The sequence below is a fragment of the Haliotis rubra genome, unplaced genomic scaffold (assembly GCF_003918875.1).
Source record: "Haliotis rubra isolate DU_JTF1 unplaced genomic scaffold, ASM391887v1 Scf371, whole genome shotgun sequence".
Taxonomy (NCBI): domain Eukaryota; kingdom Metazoa; phylum Mollusca; class Gastropoda; order Lepetellida; family Haliotidae; genus Haliotis; species Haliotis rubra.
The window spans coordinates 897,327-920,717 of NW_025767048.1; the positions used below are offsets into that span (position 1 = coordinate 897,327).

The 23,391-nt window shown below is 41.1% G+C and overlaps 2 protein-coding genes across 2 annotated transcripts in view; one reads left to right on the forward strand and one right to left on the reverse strand.

Moving 5' to 3' along the window:
- The window catches only part of LOC124285983 (neurogenic locus notch homolog protein 1-like), a 44,846-nt gene that overhangs the window by 16,756 nt on the left and 4,699 nt on the right, over window positions 1-23,391 (forward strand). The gene's annotated exons all lie outside the window — the stretch shown is intronic.
- Window positions 1,667-23,391, reverse strand: LOC124285952. The gene is made up of 27 exons (XM_046722240.1): window positions 23,384-23,391; window positions 22,953-23,028; window positions 22,429-22,597; window positions 22,130-22,261; window positions 21,706-21,841; window positions 18,632-18,756; window positions 18,201-18,371; window positions 17,338-17,514; window positions 16,727-16,975; window positions 16,039-16,275; window positions 15,020-15,208; window positions 14,209-14,682; window positions 13,141-13,302; window positions 12,567-12,728; window positions 11,996-12,188; window positions 11,305-11,495; window positions 10,835-10,978; window positions 10,341-10,571; window positions 9,836-10,006; window positions 9,192-9,395; window positions 8,241-8,525; window positions 7,462-7,662; window positions 6,938-7,096; window positions 5,892-5,927; window positions 5,646-5,739; window positions 5,094-5,217; window positions 1,667-2,133 (listed from the first exon to the last, which is right to left on the reverse strand). The coding sequence occupies exons 2-27, from the start codon at window positions 23,019-23,021 to the stop codon at window positions 2,044-2,046; spliced, it is 4,575 nt and encodes a 1,524-aa protein (XP_046578196.1). The 5' UTR covers window positions 23,022-23,028; window positions 23,384-23,391; the 3' UTR covers window positions 1,667-2,043.

Consider the following 23,391-nt stretch of genomic DNA (forward strand, 5'->3'; position numbering starts at 1 on the left):
ACTGGATTTTCTTCATATTCAACACCAAGCTTTATCTAGGGAAGGCGCAGGGCCAGTCTAAGTAAACTTAGTCTCAGTACTATTCGTTACACTCCTCTACTGAGTCTAACAAACCCTAGTAGGAGGTCGCGTCAGGTAACCTTTGAGATTGACCAATCAGAACACAGCTTACCAAATCGCGAAAGTGGACATTCGCACATACCTTTTGAACTTTTACCTCGAAAAGGTTTGTACCCGAACGATTCCGAATGCTATTTTCCGTACGATCGCTTCCGGGTGATGCACATGGAGCACGCTACAACACTGTCAATAGTGAGTAAACAGTCGCTGAAAATATCCTTTTTGTCAATATTCAAGGATGTCAGCTTGCGGAAATATTAGCTAATGGTAACCATGTCATCAGAAAGCCCTAAGCTTATATACTGCAGGTCAAATATCTGTGTTTTATGCGGATTTTCGTTTGTTGAGAGATCAGTGTCAGTGACTGGGGAATTTTGTAAGTCCCGCCGAACCCTAAACAGTAGCCGTTGTCTGATTGGTTAAATCCGTTCGGCCGTCTCGCGTTTGATTGGACGGTCATAGGTCGCTCAAAGGTTACCTGACGCGACCTTCCACAAGGTTTTGTTAGACTCAGTATAGTAGTGTAACGAATAATACTGAGACTAAGTTTACTTAGACTGGGCGCAGGGCACATTTGCTTTTGGTGACCTTCACATAATTTTCAAGGTCACGGCGACACTTTGAAGATTTCGGCCTGTTAAGCTGCATGTTAAGCTTGTCTGCGAGATATCTCAAGAACCGTTCACTGGATTTTCTTCATATTCAACACCAAGCTTTATCTAGGGAAGGCGCAGGGCCAAGTAGATTTTGGTGACCTTCACATAATTTTCAAGGTCACGGTGACACTTTGCAGATTTCAGCATATTAAGCTGCATGGTAAGATTGTCAGCAAGATATCTCAAGAACGGTTCACTGGATTTTCTTCATAGACTTTCAAGACTTCCCTTGAATGTTTTTCAATAAACAATTTCTTTGTTACTATTTTTACATATTTAATACACTAAGACATTCATGTCAAGGTCAAAGTGTGTGTTGAAAATATTTGTGTGTTTGAACAAATACAGAGCAAGATATCAAGAGAGGTTGACTGGTCATGTTTTGGTTGACATTTAACTTCATCTTAAATTACGACCTTCACTTTCATTACTTCTTAGGTTTGATTTGATAATTTGCGGAGGGGGATTATGTCACCTTAGTGACAATGCTTGTTTAATTGTAAACGATGTATATTTTGTAATAACATCATGAAAACTGTACAATCTTCCATGTCGACCATCCCGCCATCCTATGTACAGTTAACTGTATATTTGTATACATGCCGAGTGGGGCGGTGGGGTAGCTTAATTGTTAAAGTGTCCGCTCGTCAAGTTGAAGACCAGGGTTCGATTCCTCACATGGGCACAATGTGTGAAGCCCATTTCTAGTGTCCCCCTTCGTGATTTTGCTGGAATATTGCTAAATGCGGCGTAAAATCATAGGCCGAGTATCCTGTCTGAACGTAATGAAAGTTCTGTTCTGTTCTGCTGTCCGATCGTACTTTCTTCTCCCAGTCAATTTGACACTAACAGCTAATTATTAAAAACCGACACACAACAAAACAATGAAACAAGTTATGATCACAGTTTATCTAACACCCTTAATCGACTGATGTGCAATAACGGACTAAAACTAGCATTTTATATAAACACTCACTCACCCAAACCTACACATCTATATGTGCTACCTCACTTGGATCATCATAATAACTTACAACAATATTATACACTGCATTACACGTCCATGAAAACAAAATAGTATATATAGAGAGAAACACACAGAGACAAAAGAACACATTGTAACTTAAACAGATTCGTGATATGTCACTAACCAGATTAACTGCACCCAAATAATTTGTTTACATCTATATCTACAGACATACACACTTCTGTACATTATGACGGTTACAACACTAGTTAATTGTGAAATCACCTCTCTGTGTGGGACCTACTCAGTTGTCACATCCGACTGTGGGGGAATCTTCACAGGAGACATGCTTGAGTCCGGCGGTGACTGGGCCGTTTGAAGGGGATACCACTGAAGCCATTTGAATTCGACATCATTTACATAATTTCATTATGTACATAGGTTTCAGAAGGTTAGGTTATATATTCATCACCAAAAAGTATCAACGGGGTAATGTTATATAATCTGACCCACTATCTGTAGTTACATTCATACTTTCCCTACCATGGTGGGCGAGCTGTCCCAGGGGTGTCGGCCCGGGAAAGCGAAATTTCAATATTCCATATTCCCGGTAAAGCGAAAACAAAGTTGTGCTAGAAGTGCCGCGAATTGCTATGAAAACATCGGATAACCGTACATCAGATTAGCGCGCGACCCCAATACTCGATCTGTTAGCCGCTTAACTGAGATGAAGTTTCAGTTGTTTCAAGTTTCAGCACGTACGTGGCCCTACTTAACTCTAGTTTTATTAATTCATGTAATGAATTATGATCCTGGCCGAATTTGTCAAAGTTACGTCAACTTTTTTCAAGGAACATACCTACCCTTATCTATCTACAGCAAGCTTGAGGTGCCGGGATCGAGTCCACCTGTTACCGGGTGTGAAAACCTTGGAGTCAACTTTGTGTGCAGACTCTCTCAGTGTTGTCACAAGCCCTAGTGTACAGTTCACAACCCCGTTCACTTAATAGAACCCACGAATCTGTTGGTATATGACCAGATGGTGGCCACATGAATACGTGCAAACACATCATTGCTGGTACAACAACGTGCAGTAAACTTGGACAAAGTACTGTGACTATGTGTCCCAGTCCACCCAGATGTGAATGGGTACCACGTTGGGATGGGAAAGCCACAATAACTCGGTGCACCTAATGGCTGCAAGAGTTGTATAATACCCAGGCGGTTGAGACTGATAATACGATGTGCCGTTGAGATTGACATCCAATGATCGAAGGAAAAAAACAAGCGCCTTGAGCATGCACTAGTGGCGTGGATATGTGCGTTATATAAATATCCTATAATAATAATCATGAAATTGGCTGAACGAATACGCCGCAAAGAATGCCTACATAATTCTATTCCATGTGCGTAATGTTCACAACCCGAAGGATAAATTATTGAACAAAAATTATACAAATCGACACAAACAATCCAATGAAGTTAATAGTCGCGATATAGTTGGCGTTTGGCATATTTGCGGTTTCTCAATACACTGAAATAATGGAATTGCTGCTTATTAAGTATTAATCGGTCTCACAGTCACTCAACCACATCATTTTCTCTTGAACCCGGGCTTTTCTGCAATGCTTAAACCCAAAATGAAGCAAGTCTGGTTTCAGAATCATCTCAATATTGACTGGGGCGCCTTTTCCATATAAAATGTTTTTTTTGTTTCTACCAAAGTAATATAAACTAGCCACATTAAGAAACTGTGCATTGTCAAAATATTATCCCAGTTGATAGGTACGATAACAATGTCAAAGGTACATATAAACTTTAATGGAGGAATCATGGGACCATAACAAGTCGGGAGAATTTCAATTGAAAAGTCAATCACAATGACGTCACGAGTCCACAAGCGGGACAGGGGTCAAACGACCATGTCACAAGCTAAATAACGGGTATGTCCACCATCGGCATTGAGAACAGCAGTGCATCGACGACGCATAGAGCCTATCAAACGTGCAAGAAAGGCTTGTGGGATGTCACGCCAGATTCTCTCAAGTTCTGTTGCAAGGTCAAGGACGTTATCTGGCGGATGAGGAAGACGGCGTAGACGTCGATCCATCTCGTCCCAAACATGCTCTATCAGGGAGAGATCCGGTGAATGTGCAGGCCAAGGCAGTAAGTCAACGTTGTGGTGTTGCAAGAAATCCATAGCAACCCTTGCCGTATGAGGGCGGGCATTGTCCTGTTGGAATGTTAACCCAGGGCCATGACGTTGCAGAAAAGGAATTGCCACAGGTCGAAGAATCTGATCCCTGTAGCCCACACCAGTTAAGTTGCCCTGAACAATCACCAAAGGAGTTCTTTGGCGTGCTGTTATTCCACCCCAAATCATCACGGAACCACCACCAAAGCGATTCCTCTCCAAGACACAGGCCTGTGCATAACGTTCTCCCACGCGTCTACAGGCACGTTGACGTCCATCACTATGGGAAATGTTAAACCTGGACTCATCTGTTAAAACAACATTTCTCCACCAAAACAAGGGTCTGCGGACATGATTTCTGGGCACCACATTCGGCGAGCTTGTCGATGACGTTGTGTCAGGATAGGCCGTATGGCGGGACGTCGTGGTCTGATCCCATGATGACGTAAACGTTGTCGAACTGTGTTGGGGTGGATACGGCGAAGTCCTGGGATGGTTCGAGCAGTCATCACTGCAGTCTGAAACCTGTGGCGAAGATGGGTCACCCTTATCCATCTGTCCTGTCTTGGCGCTGTTACACGTGGACGTCCAGAACGTGGCCGATGGATGACGTCATTTGTGTTCTGGTAGGGTCTCACCAGTGCAGAAATGGTGTTCCGGTGGCAGTGGAAATGTGCAGCCACTTGTCGTTGAGACATCCCCCCACGGACCATCCCGATGGCCTCATGACGTTGTGCAGACGTGAGCCTTGGCATGCTATGCGTTTCAATAGCCGTTTAATTTTTTGAACGATCGCAAGGGCAGGGGTTGAGCTTTCCAAAGTGACAATATTGTGTGGCATTCATTTGCTCTGTTTATCTTTCCCGGAATGCACGTGCAACAACGTATTGCACGTCTCAAGGACGAACCCACTGACGTCACGGAACGTGGACATGTTGGATACATGTCACTAATCTCTGAGTTTAAATCCTTATGTGTCTACACAGGTTTGATAAATTTAGATTTTAAATTTTTGCATGCACAGTTTCTTTATGTGCCTAGTATATATACTGTATTTCAAAGACTAAGCGTTAGTCTACGTGAGAATCTACCTCCTCACCCCCTACCTCACTCACCAACTACCCCAACCCAGCCCCACACTGGGGTGTCTACTTACAGGAGCACCTATGTTGCATGTGTCGTCAAGTATGTTCCCGGGAGTGTATGGTGGAGGACTAGGAGAACAGTCTGCCTTGTATTTCTTGGGCCAAAGAGCGCTGCCGCTTCTCTTCACCTTGGTGCTGTCCGAATAAGATCATATGATCACATGAGATGTGGTTCAAGCTATTTCAATCCCTTATACAATACAAGCATACTCACGTGTAGTCCGCTTGTATAGTACTAGCATCTAATGCCAACATGTCATACTAGTATCTGATGCCCATATGTTATACTCTGTTGCAACCAAACGTAACATCAACATCCAGATTTTCCTACCCAAGCGAAAACGTTTAGACCTTTCGGTGATATCGTTCTCAGAGCTTCAAATGGCTGTGGGCGTGGATTCATGCCACAGATGTCTTTCTTACCTTATCAGCCTGCTAAAGGATGATAACAGCTTTGGTCATGACGGCAAGACATTTAGCCTGATGCTAATGAAGTTCTTAATTACCCGACTTGTTTGTCAACATAGTACACACATATCGAAGATTTGCTAGTAATTGATTACCCTTTAACTTTGAAAGGCACCACAATCACCACGATGATCAACACCAGAGCAGACAGTGTAGGAAGCACTATAACCAGTGCAGTGTTTGGGGAATCTGTAAACCAAGTAAAGTATATTCCGGTATTTCTTACTACATGCTGGTTACACTTAAATTATATCAACTGACAGATAGACCACTGAATGAGATTTTATTCTCTCGGACTTTCATCAGTACTTGGAGAAAGATGAGCTATTTCTCGGGCTTACCATCTGCAGCAGAATCAGGAGGAGAATGGCCACCATCTTAAAGAAATAAACGTACAGTGAACTAAATTGGGTATATGTTTCTTTTTAGTAGCGTTAACATTAATATTATCTGAGAGGAAAGTCGTCAACCCTCTTGCTGCCTAAATTCATGTACTGCATATTCCATCAGTATGGCAGATTTTTACAACTGTCTGCTCCATAACTCCCTTAAGTGGCTTTTAGAAGCTAGTATGATGAAGTGGAACTGACTGACTGACTGAGTTTAGTTTTACGCCGCTTTTAGCAATATTCCAGCAATATCACGGCGGGGGACACCAGAAATGGGCTTAACACATTGTGCCCATGTGTGGAATCGAACCCTGGTCTTCGGCGTGACGAGCCAACGCTTTAACCACTAGGCTACCCCACCGCCCCGATGAAGTGGAACACTTTTTGTGGATAGACAACTTCTTTGTTTCAGTAGTAGCAACTACTACTGCAACAAAGAAGTTGTCTATCCATAAAAAGTGTTCCACTTTGTCTGCTCCATGTCTGTCGAATCCATGAATCCTTTGTAATTTCCTTTGAAATCTTGTCTTGTAATGTTCATCAACCATCTGATATAATGAAAAGCCTGTCTCACAGAACTTACGTTTCTTGCCTGGAGTTAGTAAGTGAGAGTTGAACAGTCTTTAAGTTATATGATATTGACGTAGGTCATAGATGTCACGAACACAGATACAAGTACATACACAGAACGCAAATACATGTAAGTACACAGAATACAGCTACATACTCACTGTCTGACCAAATACGGGATTCCAACCGAAGGATCCTACAAAGGAGCCTTGAACATACGGGACGGTGGGGTAGCCTACTGGTTAAAGCGTTCGCTCGTCACGCCGAAGACCCGGGTTCGATTCCCCACGTGGGTACAATGTGTTAAGCCAATTTCTGGTGTCCCCCGCCGTGATATTGCTGGAGTATTGCTAAAAGCGGCGTAAAACTAAACTCACTCACTAACTCGACCAATACCCCTTTCATAAACATATGTTTTTTACACATACCTGTACTGCAATCACTTGCAGATGTTGCTCCTAAACCTGGAGTTGTCGTTCCTGACGGACATAGGGTACATGCGACGCTGGCAGGACGGTCTTGGTAGGAACCTTTCCCGCACAGGACACACACGCTGTTGTCCTCTCTCGTCCCAGCAGGACATTCACCTATACAGTACAATATGTATACAACTACTCATTACTAGAATACTGCAGCATAAATCAGAGCATTCTACTTGATTTGCCCTCAGGTCGTAAGTATATGTTAGCTCAAGTAACAACATAATATAGAGAAATAACTGTTGTTGCTATTGTGCTAATTAACTTCTGAAGAGTGTCAGACTACTTTTTGTTATGTACTCTGTCTATGCGTTGTAATAATTTTCCCCTGTGCCAATGGACAATATGTCAGTGATGACTGATTCTGACTGAGAATTATATGAGTATACATGCAAAGGCCGTGTGGTAGATTTCGACTAAAAGACACCGGAAGTGTACATCGACGCCTACTCTTCAATCAAGTCTCGTCCTACCACAAAGCCCAGCAGCTTCTGTAGGCACAGTTCCAGGTGGGCAGTTGATGTGCACATCCGTGGTTCCACTGTTGGGATCCACCGTGTACGTCCTGCCTCCCAGGGTCACTGTGAATATCGTATTGCTGTTGTTGACCAGCTGCTGGGCGGATATCTCGAACGTGGACACATCAGTGAAGTATGTCTTCAGCTGCCCGGAACCTATAGCGTTAAAGAGTGAGTGAGTTTAGTTTTACGCCACACTCAGCAATGTTCCAGCTACATGGCGGCGGTCTGTAAATAATCGAGTGCACCAGACAATCCACTGATGAGTTGAAGAGACTTGGACAAGATGGACACATCAACATGTCAGGAGGGGAAAGGTTAATGCAGGTTTTGGATGGAACCACAATAGATCGGGCTAATATGGGGTTTGATCGACAATGATATGATACTGGCATGCCTGGGAGTCGATTGTCCATACCGATGCCATTACATAGACACTGGCATCTGGATTATATCAAGAAATATTACACAGCACGTGACGTTATTTCAGGGATTCTTCGTGTGGATTATATTAACTTGCTGATCTTAAACAGTTTGCATACTACTTACCTTTCTGCTGATTGTTTGCACAAAGGATTCTATGATTCATTCTTTTTCTTTCGGACATATGAAGAGTTAGATGAAATAAGATGCAAATATTTGATAAAGGGAAAACATCCTTGAAGGCCACTAATTTCCTATTATACATATTACATTTGCAACTGAAAGTGACAAAAGTCGGATTATTTACTTACGCGATTTATCTCTGAATACGAGCGATATGTTCATGGGATTAAGACTGTCGGTGTTTGACGTCATCACAATGGCCACAGGGGCACCAGTGGAACGCTTTCTTCTGGTGGTGCCGGGACAGAATTCCACCCGAATCTGGCATGAGTTGTCCTTCGTGCAATTCAGAGTGTTTGTCTTGGCAAGGAGCTGTGTTGTCAGAGAGGACTTGGTTTGTTCACTGCTGTCACAGGCTAGAGATGGGTACTCCATCTGGTGTTGGATGGTGAAGCCACGGGCACTTGATACAGCTAAACCGAACATAACAGTGAGTGAGTGAGTTTTGTTTTATGCGACTTTTAGCAATGTTCCAGCACTATCACGGCGGGGGACACCAGAGATGGGCTTCACACATTGTACTCATATGGGGAATCGAACCCGGGTCCCAACAAGCGAACGATTTGACCACTAAGCTACCCCACCGTCCCCCGAACATTACAAGATGTCACGTAGGTATGTGATTCACGTTATTTAGATCCCTGATATTTAACACTACATTATATTTGATATTTAACACAACATGCACATAGATTGAGGTATCTTTCGTAATTTCAACTATAATATTCCAGTATTACGTTTGCTTCGACAAATAATCGGATACAGTAAAAATATATTATATTTTTTTCCAGTTTTAGAATCATGTAAGTCGTGTGATTAAGCATAAAAATGAAACAAATACTTTTAAAAGTAATTTTTAAAGTAATAGGTTAAAGTAAATGTTAAGGATGACTACTAATAGAATATTAAGGTAAATGTCGATGACTTGTTTACTATCTTTATGAATCCACGTGAATTTATATGAACTTTAGTCTCCAACGACGGCTCCTCGACAACAATTTCGTTGAAGACTTGACAACCGACACAGACACCTTCACCGACACAGATAACTATCGATTAAGTCCTTATGAGCTACACACCAGAGCAGGCTGGCAGCCTTGCATGGGGGTTGTCCTCTGTTTGGTGGGTCCACATATAGTTGGTCTCCCTTCCACACTCGTACAGCGGCAGCACCGGCTTGATGAACATCAGATCATCCCGACACGAGATGGAACACTGGATCAGGTCGGCAGTCGTGTTGCAGTGAGTCTGGACACCGTATGACCTCGGCAGGTGACTACAAGCTGAAACGGCATTGCAACCTGTACCAGGGTATCAGTGATAAGGATCTTGTTTGCTATTTGCAATTTGATGTTTGAATTGTGTTAATGGCGCAGACCTAGAGCAAGAATGTGTAGAATATTATCCGTGGTCAGTGTAAGAAGCCCGGCCATTTTAGTCTCGTTATGTCGGTCAAAGTTTGAACTATTAAATGGTTATTAAAAAATATAAATATCCTGACCAAGAGTGTTTGGATAAACATGTTTACAATTCTAAACTGCTTCAGATGATATTTTAAGAACACTTTTATAAACAGTATGCAGTATTGAATTCTGAACTATGTTGAATGGGTTGTAGGATGGTTCCTTGAATGGGCGAGAGTTCAGAGAAGCAAGTTTAAACTCTGTATGGAAGTATTTTGAAAATACCTGTGGCCGATTGAACGTTTATAGTCACTTTTTACCTGGACACTCATGTGCATTACAATTTTCGGACAAGGTGTCACTTCCTGCACACGGTCTTCCATCTGGGTCAGGTGAGGGACTGTTACACTTCCGGTTCCGGGTCATCACTCCTCCCCCACAGGTCACGCTACATTCACCCCAGTCGGACCATAAACTCCACCCACCGTTAACTTAAAACAGAAACAGACTGCAGGTTTATACATTATATAACTCATAAACTGGTTTCAGTGAAAATTGACTTCACGTCACACATATTATATCACATATTAACACCTATTTACTAAGCAACTATTAATTTGGTGGATTGTTATATTTGAAATTACATGAAAACGTAGAACGTGTCCAAGAAAGGTTCTAAGAAAGATTGCATTGCAAAAAGTACTGAAGAGTAATAATTATCCGGAAAGAACATATGAATAGGCTATTAAAATGTTGTGAAAAACATTTATGAAAATAATAATAGTAACTCTTTTCAGTTTTTGTGGTGAGAACATATCTCCCCACCTATAACCTCTTCACATAGTTGTCCCCGGTACCCCTGTCCGCAGACGCATGTGTATTTGGAGTAGTTGTTGACACACCTGGCCCCGTGTTGACAGCTGTGATGTCGACAGTGGTCAGGAGCTACCTCACACTGTCGTCCAGAGTACCCATGTGCACAGTCACACCTGTACCTGCCCACCTCGTTCACACAGGTGTGGTTGCCACAAGGACTCGACAGACATTCATTAATAGCTGCAAAAAGAAAGATTACTCATCACAATCTTCACTTTGATTGATATTAGGATTTTGTGTCATACTCTTGTGTATCAGACTGATGTATTTCCCAGGCGAACGAGCACGGAATAGTTGGAATATTTTTTGCAAGGCGTTTGGAAGGACTCAAAATCAAAATCATTTTAAACTGCCATTGCAACTGTGTGTTTTTTCAATCAGTTGGGAGTTGAGGGTATCAAAAATGGGACATCATATGCAATAATTTGCAATTGTTCTCTTACAATCACAAGTGCTGGGTACAATTAATCCCTCGGCGTTGGCCTCCATGGAAGAGTCGCGTACATGAACGCCACACCCGGAACTGACCTCCCCCACCTCACCTCCGGTCAAAATCCGTCCAACAATGTTGAGGCTACTGATGGTAACTAAATGTAAACAAATGTGCAAAAGAATATTAGTAAGATGTGAGCGTCATTGCACTATAGAAATAATAATTATATCGGTTATATGTTGTTTAAGAGGCAAATGTCTGGAAGAGGCAAATGATGACGATAAGGTTCAAACAAGCGACCAGTATGTTCAGAAATTTAATTTGCCCTCAATAAACGTGTGTAGCATAACAACCTTAAAATGAATATGTATGCTAAGTAAGCAATTTTGTCGTTTTTCGCGACTTCGGAATAATGTCTTTAAAAGAAAAACGAAAGTAAACATGTAGTGCAGAATAGTATAAACACTGTTGCAATCTGACCTTTTGTGTCGGAGGTCAATGAGACAGTACTTCCGTTTAAGACCATTGGTGAAGCAATGCTGGAAAGAACTTTCGAGAACGCCTGTTTGCCGTCAGTAAAAACAGTGACCGTTTTCGTGCTTGTGTCAGCTGTTGTTATAATGTGCATCCAGTCATTTTTCCTCACAGACAGACCTGAATCGACTGAGTCACTGAAACATGCCAATATTGGGTTATTTGAACAGAATTTCTGTGCCGTGGAACTGAACGCCACGTCCATGTAATGCACAGTTTGGTAGATTTGCTTGACCTTTGAGCTTGTGTCTCAAGAACATATGGACAGTAGAGATCCAGGTTTAGATCTTTAGCAACCCGTGATTGTCGTAAGAGGCAACCAAAGGGGATAGAGTGGTCATCGTATCTATCCCACCAACAGATATTGATGCTCGTGTATCAAATCAGACACGACTCTTTACAGACAGAGTGGAATATTACTGATTGCAGCGTTGAACAACAAATCATCATCATATTATAATGAACGAAAGTGAGAGACTACGCTGACTGCATATTCGAAAAACGCCAGCCTCTCCTAACCCTCTTTTTTATAAAGGGCCATGCAATGACAACTAAACTTGTTTTCTAAGCGATACCACAATATTCAAGTTTACTGAACTGTTGTCATGAGATTAAATCTCACCTGTTGACATCTTACCTTCCTATTCCAACCGTAATTGTATCCGCAATGTTGACATTGAAGCTTTCACCACCATGCCCGTCGGAAATCTTCACCTTCGAGCTACCATTTCCATGTATCTTTATCCAGAAATACACCGATAGGGACGTGAAATCACCCTTAATTGTTCCAAAATCGCCTAACGTAGATTTGTTGACAGAGATATCGAAATCTGTAAAAGAAATAGGATGTAGTCATAACAGCACGTGTACCCTAATATTCAAAAGGTCATGGTAGCCATTACATCACAGGCGCTGCAATTCGCTGTTCTGTTTCAATCCGTTTATTGTAAATTTGAAACACAGATTCTTCTGGTTGTTTACTCATGGTTTGTCAGTAAACACCCAAGACATGCATCAGTTCTGGTTACCTTCCTGAATACGTTATGTCATGTAACTGAAATGTTTTTGTTTAACGGTTCGTTAAGTCTCATCATCTCACATTTTTTCTATGGGAAATGTTTCTCCATCTTACCAACCGTTAGTTGTCTCTTCAAAGAGAAGATCAACCCAACCAACTCATATGATTGTATGTCTAGAAATGTACTTGCCTACACAATTTGTGATGCTGTTTGTACCCTGATTCAGTGTTGACTGGCCCACTGGACACGATTTACATAATGTCATACCACGAATGTCTTGATAGGTCCCAACAGGACAGGGGTTGCATGGTAAAAGACCGGACCGAGAAGACTGCCCTGCTTGACACATAGCTGCAGAACAAATACACACTTCAAAGACATGCCAAGTCTCAGTTCCTGTAAACACTGACGTATTCAATTCAGAACAAACAGAATCTCAGAAACGTTCATACAATATATATATTCCATATTATTCCTTCTCAATTACCTGTTCCTATAATTACTGATATGAGTGATCTATGAAAAACACCTTGCAACAGGAGCAAAATCTTTCATTAGTAATCATGTAGTTAATATGATAATTTGTTCGGACTGCATTGGTGTGATGACACAAGGTGTTAGCGCAATCTGCAATGTTGCATTTATCTGCCATGTAATTGTTACAGCGAAATGCGTGAAGCAAATGTTAGCACCAACATGTGTAATATGAAGAAAGTCAGTTGTCAGCCTATTGGATTACATATACATTAACATGTCAACCAACCTAAACAGTCTTCCTTCTTTCTGCTTCCTGTGGACCTCGTGGAAAAGCCATCTGGGCACCTCAAACATGTTGAAGCAAACCCACTATCTTGGTATGATCCTAAGGGACAATCAGTGCAATCGTTGGAAGTTTCGTTGAACATCGTTCCAGATGGACAACCGGCTGTTTGAAATTGTAATCACATTCAGATTCGAGGAAATGAAAATGTAATGACGATAAACAGCTGTAATATGTATTTAAGGCTTTAATATCACTATCTGGTGTGTTTACCATGTTGGGCAAAACATGCGCATCACGTTCATGCCGTATTGTTGATTAACATGCGTATGGTTCCGCTTGATATTCCTCTCCATTCCGGCTAAAGAACTCTTTCAAGAAGGGACACGTTGGAGGCTGCAGGCTCTCTGACTTATTGTCTCCGCCTAAAAAACGTCTGCAGATGATCTAATGCGGGCATGTCAGTGGACCAATCAGGACAGACAGCCTACTGTCCATAGTGCCTCACCGGTGACGACCTGTCGTCTTGCATTTCAGACTATGCCGCCTGTGGTAAGCTGGTTAGTGTCACACCTTTCTTTGAGATACTGTCTCGGAGGGCTTTTGAAGCGTGTGCTTTGCTAAAGTGCATCGGTGATTTTGAACTTACCACTTTGGTATCTGTGTGCACGTGCATCATGTACTGTTCACGCATCACGTGAAATTATATTGTTAGTTGATGTTGTGTTCACAGTATTGTAATTGTATACCTCAACGATAGCCTCAATCACTTCCCTTAGTTTTGTTCCTAAGTATATATTTTATGGTTACAAAATTCATCATTCTTTGATCATTATTTCTATGCATAATGTTTTAGGAGTACATGTGTTGATGAAATGTGAAAAAATATAATTTAACTGTTCTGCACTTGAGTAGCATGTTCTTATCAAAACGTTTTTTCAAACATCAGTGGACTGACTACAAGACGGAAAATTGCCTTCATGAAAGCCTATTCTGCAAATCTAGAAACTAGTTGGAACTGGAATTTCAATCAGTATTCCAATATTGCACAATAAAACACTAAACACTTACCACACGAAGCAGTGCGATAATTTGCTATCATGCCCTTCCCACAGAGAAAATTTGGAATGCCAGGAGCAAAGGAATCATCCTGCAGTTCTAGCCCTGGAACTCCAACATCGAGGCTTTTAGACTGAACAGCATTATCTATTGCAGCCTTGATTCTGTCGAATGAAGCTTCGCATGACTTGACGGTAACGCTGGAGTTTTGCCCGTTCTCTCTGTATGGCAATATGACGTTAAATTCAACTCTGACGTTGACTTTGGCGGCACGTTTACGGCGAGATGTTTTACCGCATTTCACGCTGACGAACTCGGCCCTGCAGTCTGGGACAGTTCCACCACATTCTTCCTTGAACAAAGGATTGGCCTTGAGCATCTTGATGAAGTTCTCCCTAATCTGTTGGTTTGCTGTGGCATCAGGACAGTTACCACTGTAGTAATACAGCTCGGATGGCATCATCATGGATCCAGGGCGTCGCTTCACTAATGAAATCATACATGGTCTTATCAGGTATTTATCCATGAATTACTTAATATATCGGAACAATTAAATTGTTTTATTTCACTCTGCTGTCGACACTTCATACCGGATCTAATGCCCCAAGACCATGATAGTTTTTGGAGTTTTTCTGTAATCTCACGTCACTCATTCCTACGTCAATCATGAATTCAATGATTAATTGAAGAATTAAAAAGTTGGAAAAATCCCTTTGAACCAGATGCAGAAATTCCCTTTGAACCAGATGCAAAGGATATTAGTTATATATATTCTAATCTTTACTCTCAGCAAGATAACACGATGAAGCACATGTTAACATACCAGTACAGTCCTGAATGTCGTCACTGGGGCGCCAAGTTCCGTCTGATTCTCCACAAACATACTGGGCGGGCACTTTTCTCGGCACATCGAACTTCTCATTACACTGCATCTGGCACATCTTCCCATGATTCCATCGATCACATGCTAGGGCGCCATTCAAAGGTTGCCTGAGGTCCGGGCAGTTGTTGACTGACGGAAAACAAGCAGTGAAGGGACTAATTCAACAAACAATTGAAAACCAGATGCAGGTCTAACAATTTCAAGATACTGAAGCAGCTGGGAACTTATTTCCATAATTAACTGGTTGACCTCAACAATATCTACCTATTTTCAGCTTTGATCCCAATTTTTGTCTAGCGTGGCATGACTTCCAGATTTAGAGAGTCAATTTCGTACAACATAAAACAGAAATTTCCAAGTCATATTTCCATGTGTTGTAAAGTCATTTAAACCACCGCTTTTTTCTACTCTTTGTCTGACAGTGGTGAACCCAAGAATCATTACAAATGGTTACTAATACTTCAACTAAATCAACTATGTCTGCTTCAGAGCAGCACCCATTCTTATTAGAGATGATGAACTTGGATCGTTTCTGTTCAGGAGTCAGAAGACTTGGAACATGGCGATTTAAAGCCTTGATCAACATCAGTTTATCCCTGTCCCATGAGACAGGACTGCTGTATTGGATACGTGGTATATGGTGAGTTCTCGATCATCTTTAGTCAAAAATTGTATTTTATCAAAATGACATTTGAAGGAATTCGTAATGTTAGATTATTTTAAAGCCCCGCTATAATAACTCCATTGTCTTGAAGATGAAATGTCATCACCATCAGTCTGATTAGATTGTATTCACATATACCCATTTCATCGGGTACCCAAAATGTTTGGACCTAGTAAACAACAAAATACCTCGACCTTCATTTCCAAACCATTGTATATCAGACAATCGCCATGGACAATCATTGTGAGGTATAACACAAGGGTTTACCGGCTAACAGTATAATTACAACAAATACCTCTATTACTCACTTTTACAGTAGGGTTCAATAGTATCAGCTGGCCATGTCCAGTGAACTCTTGGGGGCGTTCAGAACCAGGTCTTTCATCGCACAAAATCCTGCTTGAACCCTCCAATGGGTAGCCAGACTTGCAGGACATTGTGCAGGTGTCTCCATAGGTCATGCCATCAGAACATGAGTACAACAGAAGATCTCTTCCAGACTTGTCTAATTTGGGGTCGTCACAAACAAGACCTGAAGTATAATGAAAAATTCACAATAATTTCTTTGGGTATTTCAAATTACATTGTGTTGTTGATTGGCAGTTAAGCATTTACATGCTCTGTGATAATCTATGATTTTACACCGTTTCCTACATTTGTTATTGGCGTATAATATTTCACGTCATGATACGGCAAAGATAGTGATGATGTGACATTTTTTATTCACTCACTCACTCAAACTACTAGAATAAACTAGTAGGGGTAAATGATAAATGACTTTATGATAAATGTAAAAAAACATTTTCAAAAAAATTTCACATTTCCAAACACATGCTGAAACATCAACACGTTAGATCGAAATATGACCAAGAATGAAACCCCTCTTTGAATAATCAAATTAGATCCTTGTGGGAAAAGCAATTATGTCTTAATCCATGTTCCTAAGAATGAACTATCATTTCGTTTATCAGGTATGCACTCACTTTGGATTTTAACTGTGAAGCTGCAAGATGCTGTGTTTCCGTCTTGATCAGTAGCAACAACACGGACAGGAGTTCGACCAGGAGAGAAGACAGACCCGGAAGACGGAGTGCTCTTCACTGTTGGGGCTACTCCAGAGTTGTCCTTGGTTGCTGGGTCTGCCCAATGAACCATCCTTGCACCACCTTTTTTCTCAGCATACTTTTCAACGTCAAGGGGACAACCATCAACAAACTCTGGTGGTTTTGTATCTAAACACATCAGATAGTAACTTAATTTGTTGCACTAATGTACACACATTGGTGGGAGTTTGATGAAGTACAGTAAACGATACATACGCTTAAAAGGAAATCTAAGAAACCACTAATTTCAGTTAGTTATAGCCGTAGTTCTTTATATGCATGTTGATTAAACCATACAACACGTGGTCAGTTCATTATATGCGTAGTATTATAATACTTTGTAATATTGTTCATTTAATGAGGGCTAACGAATATTTATCGAGTTATACATTCCTTGAGCTGAGTACCAATGCAGTTTCATGGAAACGATACGATGTTACTAATATAATATAAGCGTCTGAATCGACCTAACCTGTGGGTATTGTGCATACCTATGCATTTTCCAGGTAGTGAGAACTCTCCCTTCTTGTTGCAAATGACCATTGATGGTCCTTCAATTGAGAAACCCCTTTTGCAAGATAGTGTACACAAAGTCTTGAATGTTGGCGGATTCCCCATGCAATAGACATTTCCGTTCGTCACATTTGGTATTGTCGGACACTCCTTTTCTGTAAAATACTAGTACATTTTACTTACATATACGTATCCTGCTTTGTACAATTTGCCTCTAACCTTTCATATCCATAAACCTCAAAGTGAAAACAGCTGAAAATAGCCACCAATTTGGGGTACAATTCCTTCGATCTTTCTCTTACTTCAGTTGAACACGAAAGACATAGCCATAATATGGCCCAATCAGCTTGAACCAGCACAAAGAACTAGAGAACCTAACTTAATAAAGCTTTCCGGTCGTGTTTAATTCTACCTCGTCATAGGTATGAAATCACTATGGAGTCACGTGAGAAGAGACCGCGTGCTTAATCTTTTTCATTCTTTTTCGAGGTGAGCAGACGCTGTTCACCTTTCTTCATATAAAGCGGTAGATGAACTCAGAACCTGGTTCATCTAGTTCGTTATTTTCTTAGTTTGTTGAAACTATCGCGTGCTTAATCTTCATTTTTTAAAGCTGTGAATGGACACATATCCACCACAACATACTCAATCCAAAATGGGAGGGTACATAATACCGGGTGGGCAGATGACTCCTCCGTTCCTGAACTATAACTCGGTAGAACTACAATCAAAGTTCACCTTACAGGTAAGTCTCGTTTGATTTATCAATTAATCGTGCATGTGAGAAACTGCCGAATCGTTATGTTAGATAGCTTTCACATGTTTGGGGTTTACAGCTAACCTGTACACTCGAAAGTAGCACTCCATTTCTCCTTGTCACAGACTGACTCAGTCACATTATCTGCCTCGTATCCCTCATCGCAGTACAGCTTACAGGTTGACCCAGAGATCTCTCTCTTGTCGCACTCCACTCGCCCTGTGCTCGGCCAGTGGATCGGGGAGCATCGTTGCACTGGATTTATAATATATTACAATCACTTTATTAAAGATGGTTTTTTTGTGTGAGCCATGACACGTCAAGGAGAAAGAACTGGGAATTATTAAAAATCAAAATCTGTATAGCGGAAGAAGACCAAATCCTTGTCCTAAAAATTATTTATTTCGTTTAGAAATGATTTGTGTACACATTCTACGTTTAATCATGCAAACAGTTAGAATTACTTTAACCAAGACATAATATCTACAGTAAATTAGACCTTAGTTTGAGCAAACCTTTTACTGTGAATTGTATGCTACAAGATGCAGAAAGCCCTCCTTTGTCCACGGTCTTGTATTGTATGAAATGGGTACCTTCGTCAAACACACTTCCAGGATCTTTTCCCATTATCTGTTGCACTCTTTGAGTTATGAAATGTTAAGAGGGTTTAAGTTATATATTACAGATTCAAATACAAATTTAGCAGATGAGGTACGGGCGGTCCTGTTATAGTCAAGCTGCACAGGCTCACCCTGATACTTTAACAGCCAGACTGGCCATTCCCATAATCAGCTTCAATCCCTTACCCCTCTATCCAGAGAGTGAATGACATGAACGCCCTATCTATTTGGTCCAACAAAGAACGTTTCGGGGAATATAAAGACTCCACAGCACTGCAGCCTTCTGCATTAAACCGTGTCAAAAGGGATGTGACAGCATATTCACAACCGTCTGCAGGAAATAATTTCTAAACTTGAGACATCCAAACAGTAGCAATGTGATATAGATGAGGCCTTTAACTATTTTGATATGTTTTTAAAAGAAATGCACGACTATGACGGCACTATGGAATGCTATGTGCAAGGCAGAGTGCTGTTGGTGTCGGAGTCGTGGTCGGACACGTCTGGAGTTGAAGGCTGAGTGTGTGCACACCCGGACAGTGTTTGACAAAGCCGTTTAGCAAGCCAAGCGGATGTATAGGGAAAAGACCCTGCAAGACGTTGAAGAAATATGTCAATCAAGATCAAGTGAGTTTTGGAAGAAGATCGGCAAGGCTGGTGTTGGAAGTGCAAGAAGAAAACAGATTCCTATGGAGGTGGTTACTGAAGATGGATCGATATCCAGAAATAAGCCTGTTGTTTAGACACATGGACTGCAGCATACTCCACCCTTCTTAACAATAAAGTCGATGGAGAGGAAGGCAGTCGTTACAAACGTCAGCCCCCGCCTTAATAACGCAATAACACTTCAGGAGATACGCCATGTTCTACTCCAAGCCCAAAAAGGTAAAGCACGATGGCATACAAGTGGAAATGCTAAAGAATGAAGAAGCTCTCACGTTTCTACACAATTCCTTTAATCTGTGGTTTAGAAATAGGAAAGTTCCAACTGGATGATCGAAAGGAATTCTCAACCCCATACTAAAGTCATATACAGATGATCCTCGCGACCCTTTGTCATACAGAGGAATAACACTAGCACGTTCGCCTTACAAGCAATACTGTGGAATTTTAAACAATGGGCTTTCTGGGCATGTTGAAAACCGTGATATACTAGATGATGAGCAGAACGGCTTCAGAAGAGGAAGATCAACCATAAAACATGTATCAGCTATAGAGACCAGGAAAAGTATTGGCCAACAGACATTCGCAGCTTTCGTGGACTTTAGGAAAACTTACGACTGTATAGATAGAAGTATTCTATGGAAAACGTTGCAGAATATTGGAATTGAAGGGAAAATGTCTAATGCCACCGTTTCGCTTTACCATAATGTAAAGTCATACGTGCGGATAAGCGGGTCAAGTACGCCCTGGTTTCGGGTCAACAGTGATCTACGTCAAAGATGTCTGCTTTTTCACTCCTACTATTCAACCTGTACATCAACAACCTGATATCAACCCTAACGCCTCTGACATCGGCATACCTGTTGACGACAAGAGCATAAGCGTCCTAGCCTACGCCGATGATATCATTCTACTGGCCTTGATCGAAGTTGACGTGAATACACTTCTAGAGGGACTCAGTCAGTGGTGCCAGGTAAACAAGATGTCTGTCAACCCAGAGAACACAAAGGTCATACATTTTAGAAGCCAAGCAGTAGAAAGAACAGATGTGATATTTCAGTGTTGAGACAAGATCTTAGAGATAGTATAAAGCTACAATTACCTCGGCCTGCTCTTGACAGAGCATATGAACTACACCCGGATGGGAAATGCAGTGGTAGGTGCAGCAAGCAGGGCATTAGGACTCCTCATATCAAAGTGTAAAATCCTAGGAGGCATGCAGCACAAGACTTTCACCATGCTTTACGACTCCATGGTATGGGCTACTATCGACTACGGTGCTGCAATATGGGGAACTTATCATATCCCAGCCATAAACGTTGTTCACAACCGAACTATGACGTACTAATGGGCGTGAGGAAGTTTACGCCGAAGAGTGCTGTATCAGGTGATATGGGATGGGTGCCACCGGTTGTCCGGCGATGGAAGAGTGTTGCTCGATTTTACAAGCGATCATGCGATCAGAACCCGAACAGATTATCTTCTAATGTGTTCAAATGGGCCCATTCTAAGTCTGTGCCTAGTAAGCGGAACTGGCATCAACGTGTACACAGGAAATTTAGAAGTTTAGATCTTGAACATTTTATCCCAATTGGAAATACGTTTAACATACGCTTTTTAATATCAGAGTTTGAACAGAAAGTGATGCAAAACTTTTTACAGGAGTGGAGTGTTGCAGTCAATCAGGAGAACAGTAACCGGTCAGGACGGGAAGAAAAGTTGCGACTGTATGGTAACAGTCCTATGGAGTTGAGCCGCATCTACAGAGTGACCTCCCTTGGTCGTATCGCCGAGCACTGGCAATGATCCGCTTTGGAGTCGCCCCGCTACGTGTTGAGACAGAACGATACACCAACATGACCCTGAACCAACGTGTGTGTTTTAATTGTAATGAGTGCGTTGAGGGTGAATGTCATGTTTTGTTCCAATGCCTACTTTATTTTGAGGTTACAAACAGTCTTTTAGTCAAATATGAAGAAATATGTTATAATTTTAAATGTTTGAGTATCATGTCCGAGGTTGAGATGTTTTATTTAGCAGCCAAAACCTGAAATATTTTATTGGAAAAACGGCAAGGTATTTTATGTCATTGTGGGTAGTCCTTTTTCTAAGAGTTTTTATATATAAAGTTGGATTTGGAAGCATATTTTAATACTGCAGATGTGAATTGTGAACATTGTCCCTCAAGGAATCAAAAGGATTTTTGACTCAATATCCTTATCTACACCAATGTCATCTATTGTATAAACTTTGCACTTTATTATGCACTTTGAATACGACTATCGTTTATCACGTCTTCTGCCTACCCTTTGCTGCCATCTTCTGGATCTGTAGCAGTAGGTGGAGACCAAGTCACATGTGCTGTCGTCGCACCTGTCTCTGCTGTCACATCACTCACTCGTGGACACGTGATCGTTGGAGGTGTGTTTGGCGGGGAGCTCTCTGTCGTGAAACATCGTAACTGATAATATGGACATGTTTGTTGTTTTCTTTAAGTTGGGGGCTTGTGATTTCGTTAAAAACCCTGTATGTCAGAATACTGACATAGAGAAAGACCGCATGTGGACAGTGGTACATTCTGTTCATATAATGTTAACTAAATGACACAAAACATGCAATTCTTTTACAGAGATCTAGAAACAGTGTATATACGTTTACAAATCGGCACAATATCTAAATATTGAGATTAAAACGAACAAAACCTTCAGAATATAATTATCAGGATCTTACTTTCGCAAACAAACATGCAGACGGCTTGTGCTATTCCTGTAATTAGTCCAGTTACTGCCCCCATTATTGGCGCTACATACTGGATTTGACGTTTGTGTCTGGTTATAGCATTGTGTTTCAGGTCGTCGTGTGCTGAAATAATGTATCACACGGTCATTATTACCATGCAAACTCAACAATATGGCAACCAGGCATATTATTTGTGTGTGATAATACATGTATAATTACTCTTTTTGTCTCAACATTCTATTTAGTCAGTTTGTATTTCTTATTAACGTTCAGTTACGAAAATGAATCACCGTGTGTCCACGTGGTATCTTCGTTACATAGCATGACTCGCATGGTTCCTGGAAATCTACATTTGGTTCCTGGAAGAACACTCTTGGTAACGGAGTCGGTTTTAGGAAACACATCCTTGTCACAAGACCCATCAAACGACTCTGGCAAACTGCATCCAATATATGTAGCCTGTGTAATCAAAAGAAAACAAAAACGTCAAATTTAGCTTACCAAATTCTTTAGTGAAATCCTGGGACCATTTTCGCATAAAGGCGGGACCGGTTAGACTATAAATAGATGAACGTTTGTATTTAAAAGTTTCATTAAGGTTAATCTACATTCATCGACTATCATAACTGCTCTGTTTAGGTGCTTAAGAGATTATGAATCGTAATCTGAATAACAGGTTCAGAATATACAGCATATAAAACAATATTTTTATATACGTGCCAATTTCAGTTTAATGTTACACATCTGTGTTATTATGTAATGATTTCAAATATTCCCTTCGTGAGGTCAAATGGTAAGATGGAATGTATCATACCTGAGTGATATTTGTATGAATCAAGATGATCGCTATAGAGGCAGACAGGGAGGGCGATGTACCTATCATGACAGCCCTGCAAACAGCAAGATCATGTAAGCAGAAAAAATCAGATAGTGAGTGAGTGAGTATGTGATTGAGTGATCGAGTGAGTGAGCGAGTGAGTAGGATTTTACTATAACGTCGGTTTACACTATAACAGTAACATATATTTATTATCGTACATATAATACATCAAAATATCAATCGACATACGTACGAACCCTAAAATCATTCAAAAACACATAAACTTCTAAAACTTAGCTACCAATTACATTGCCTCGTGCCCTGCCCGCATATATATGTAAATGAACATGAAATTCATCCAAATTAGATCACATATTTTATGAAATATCATTGCTTTGAAAATATTAGCAGCAACATGTACTAACCGTGTTCT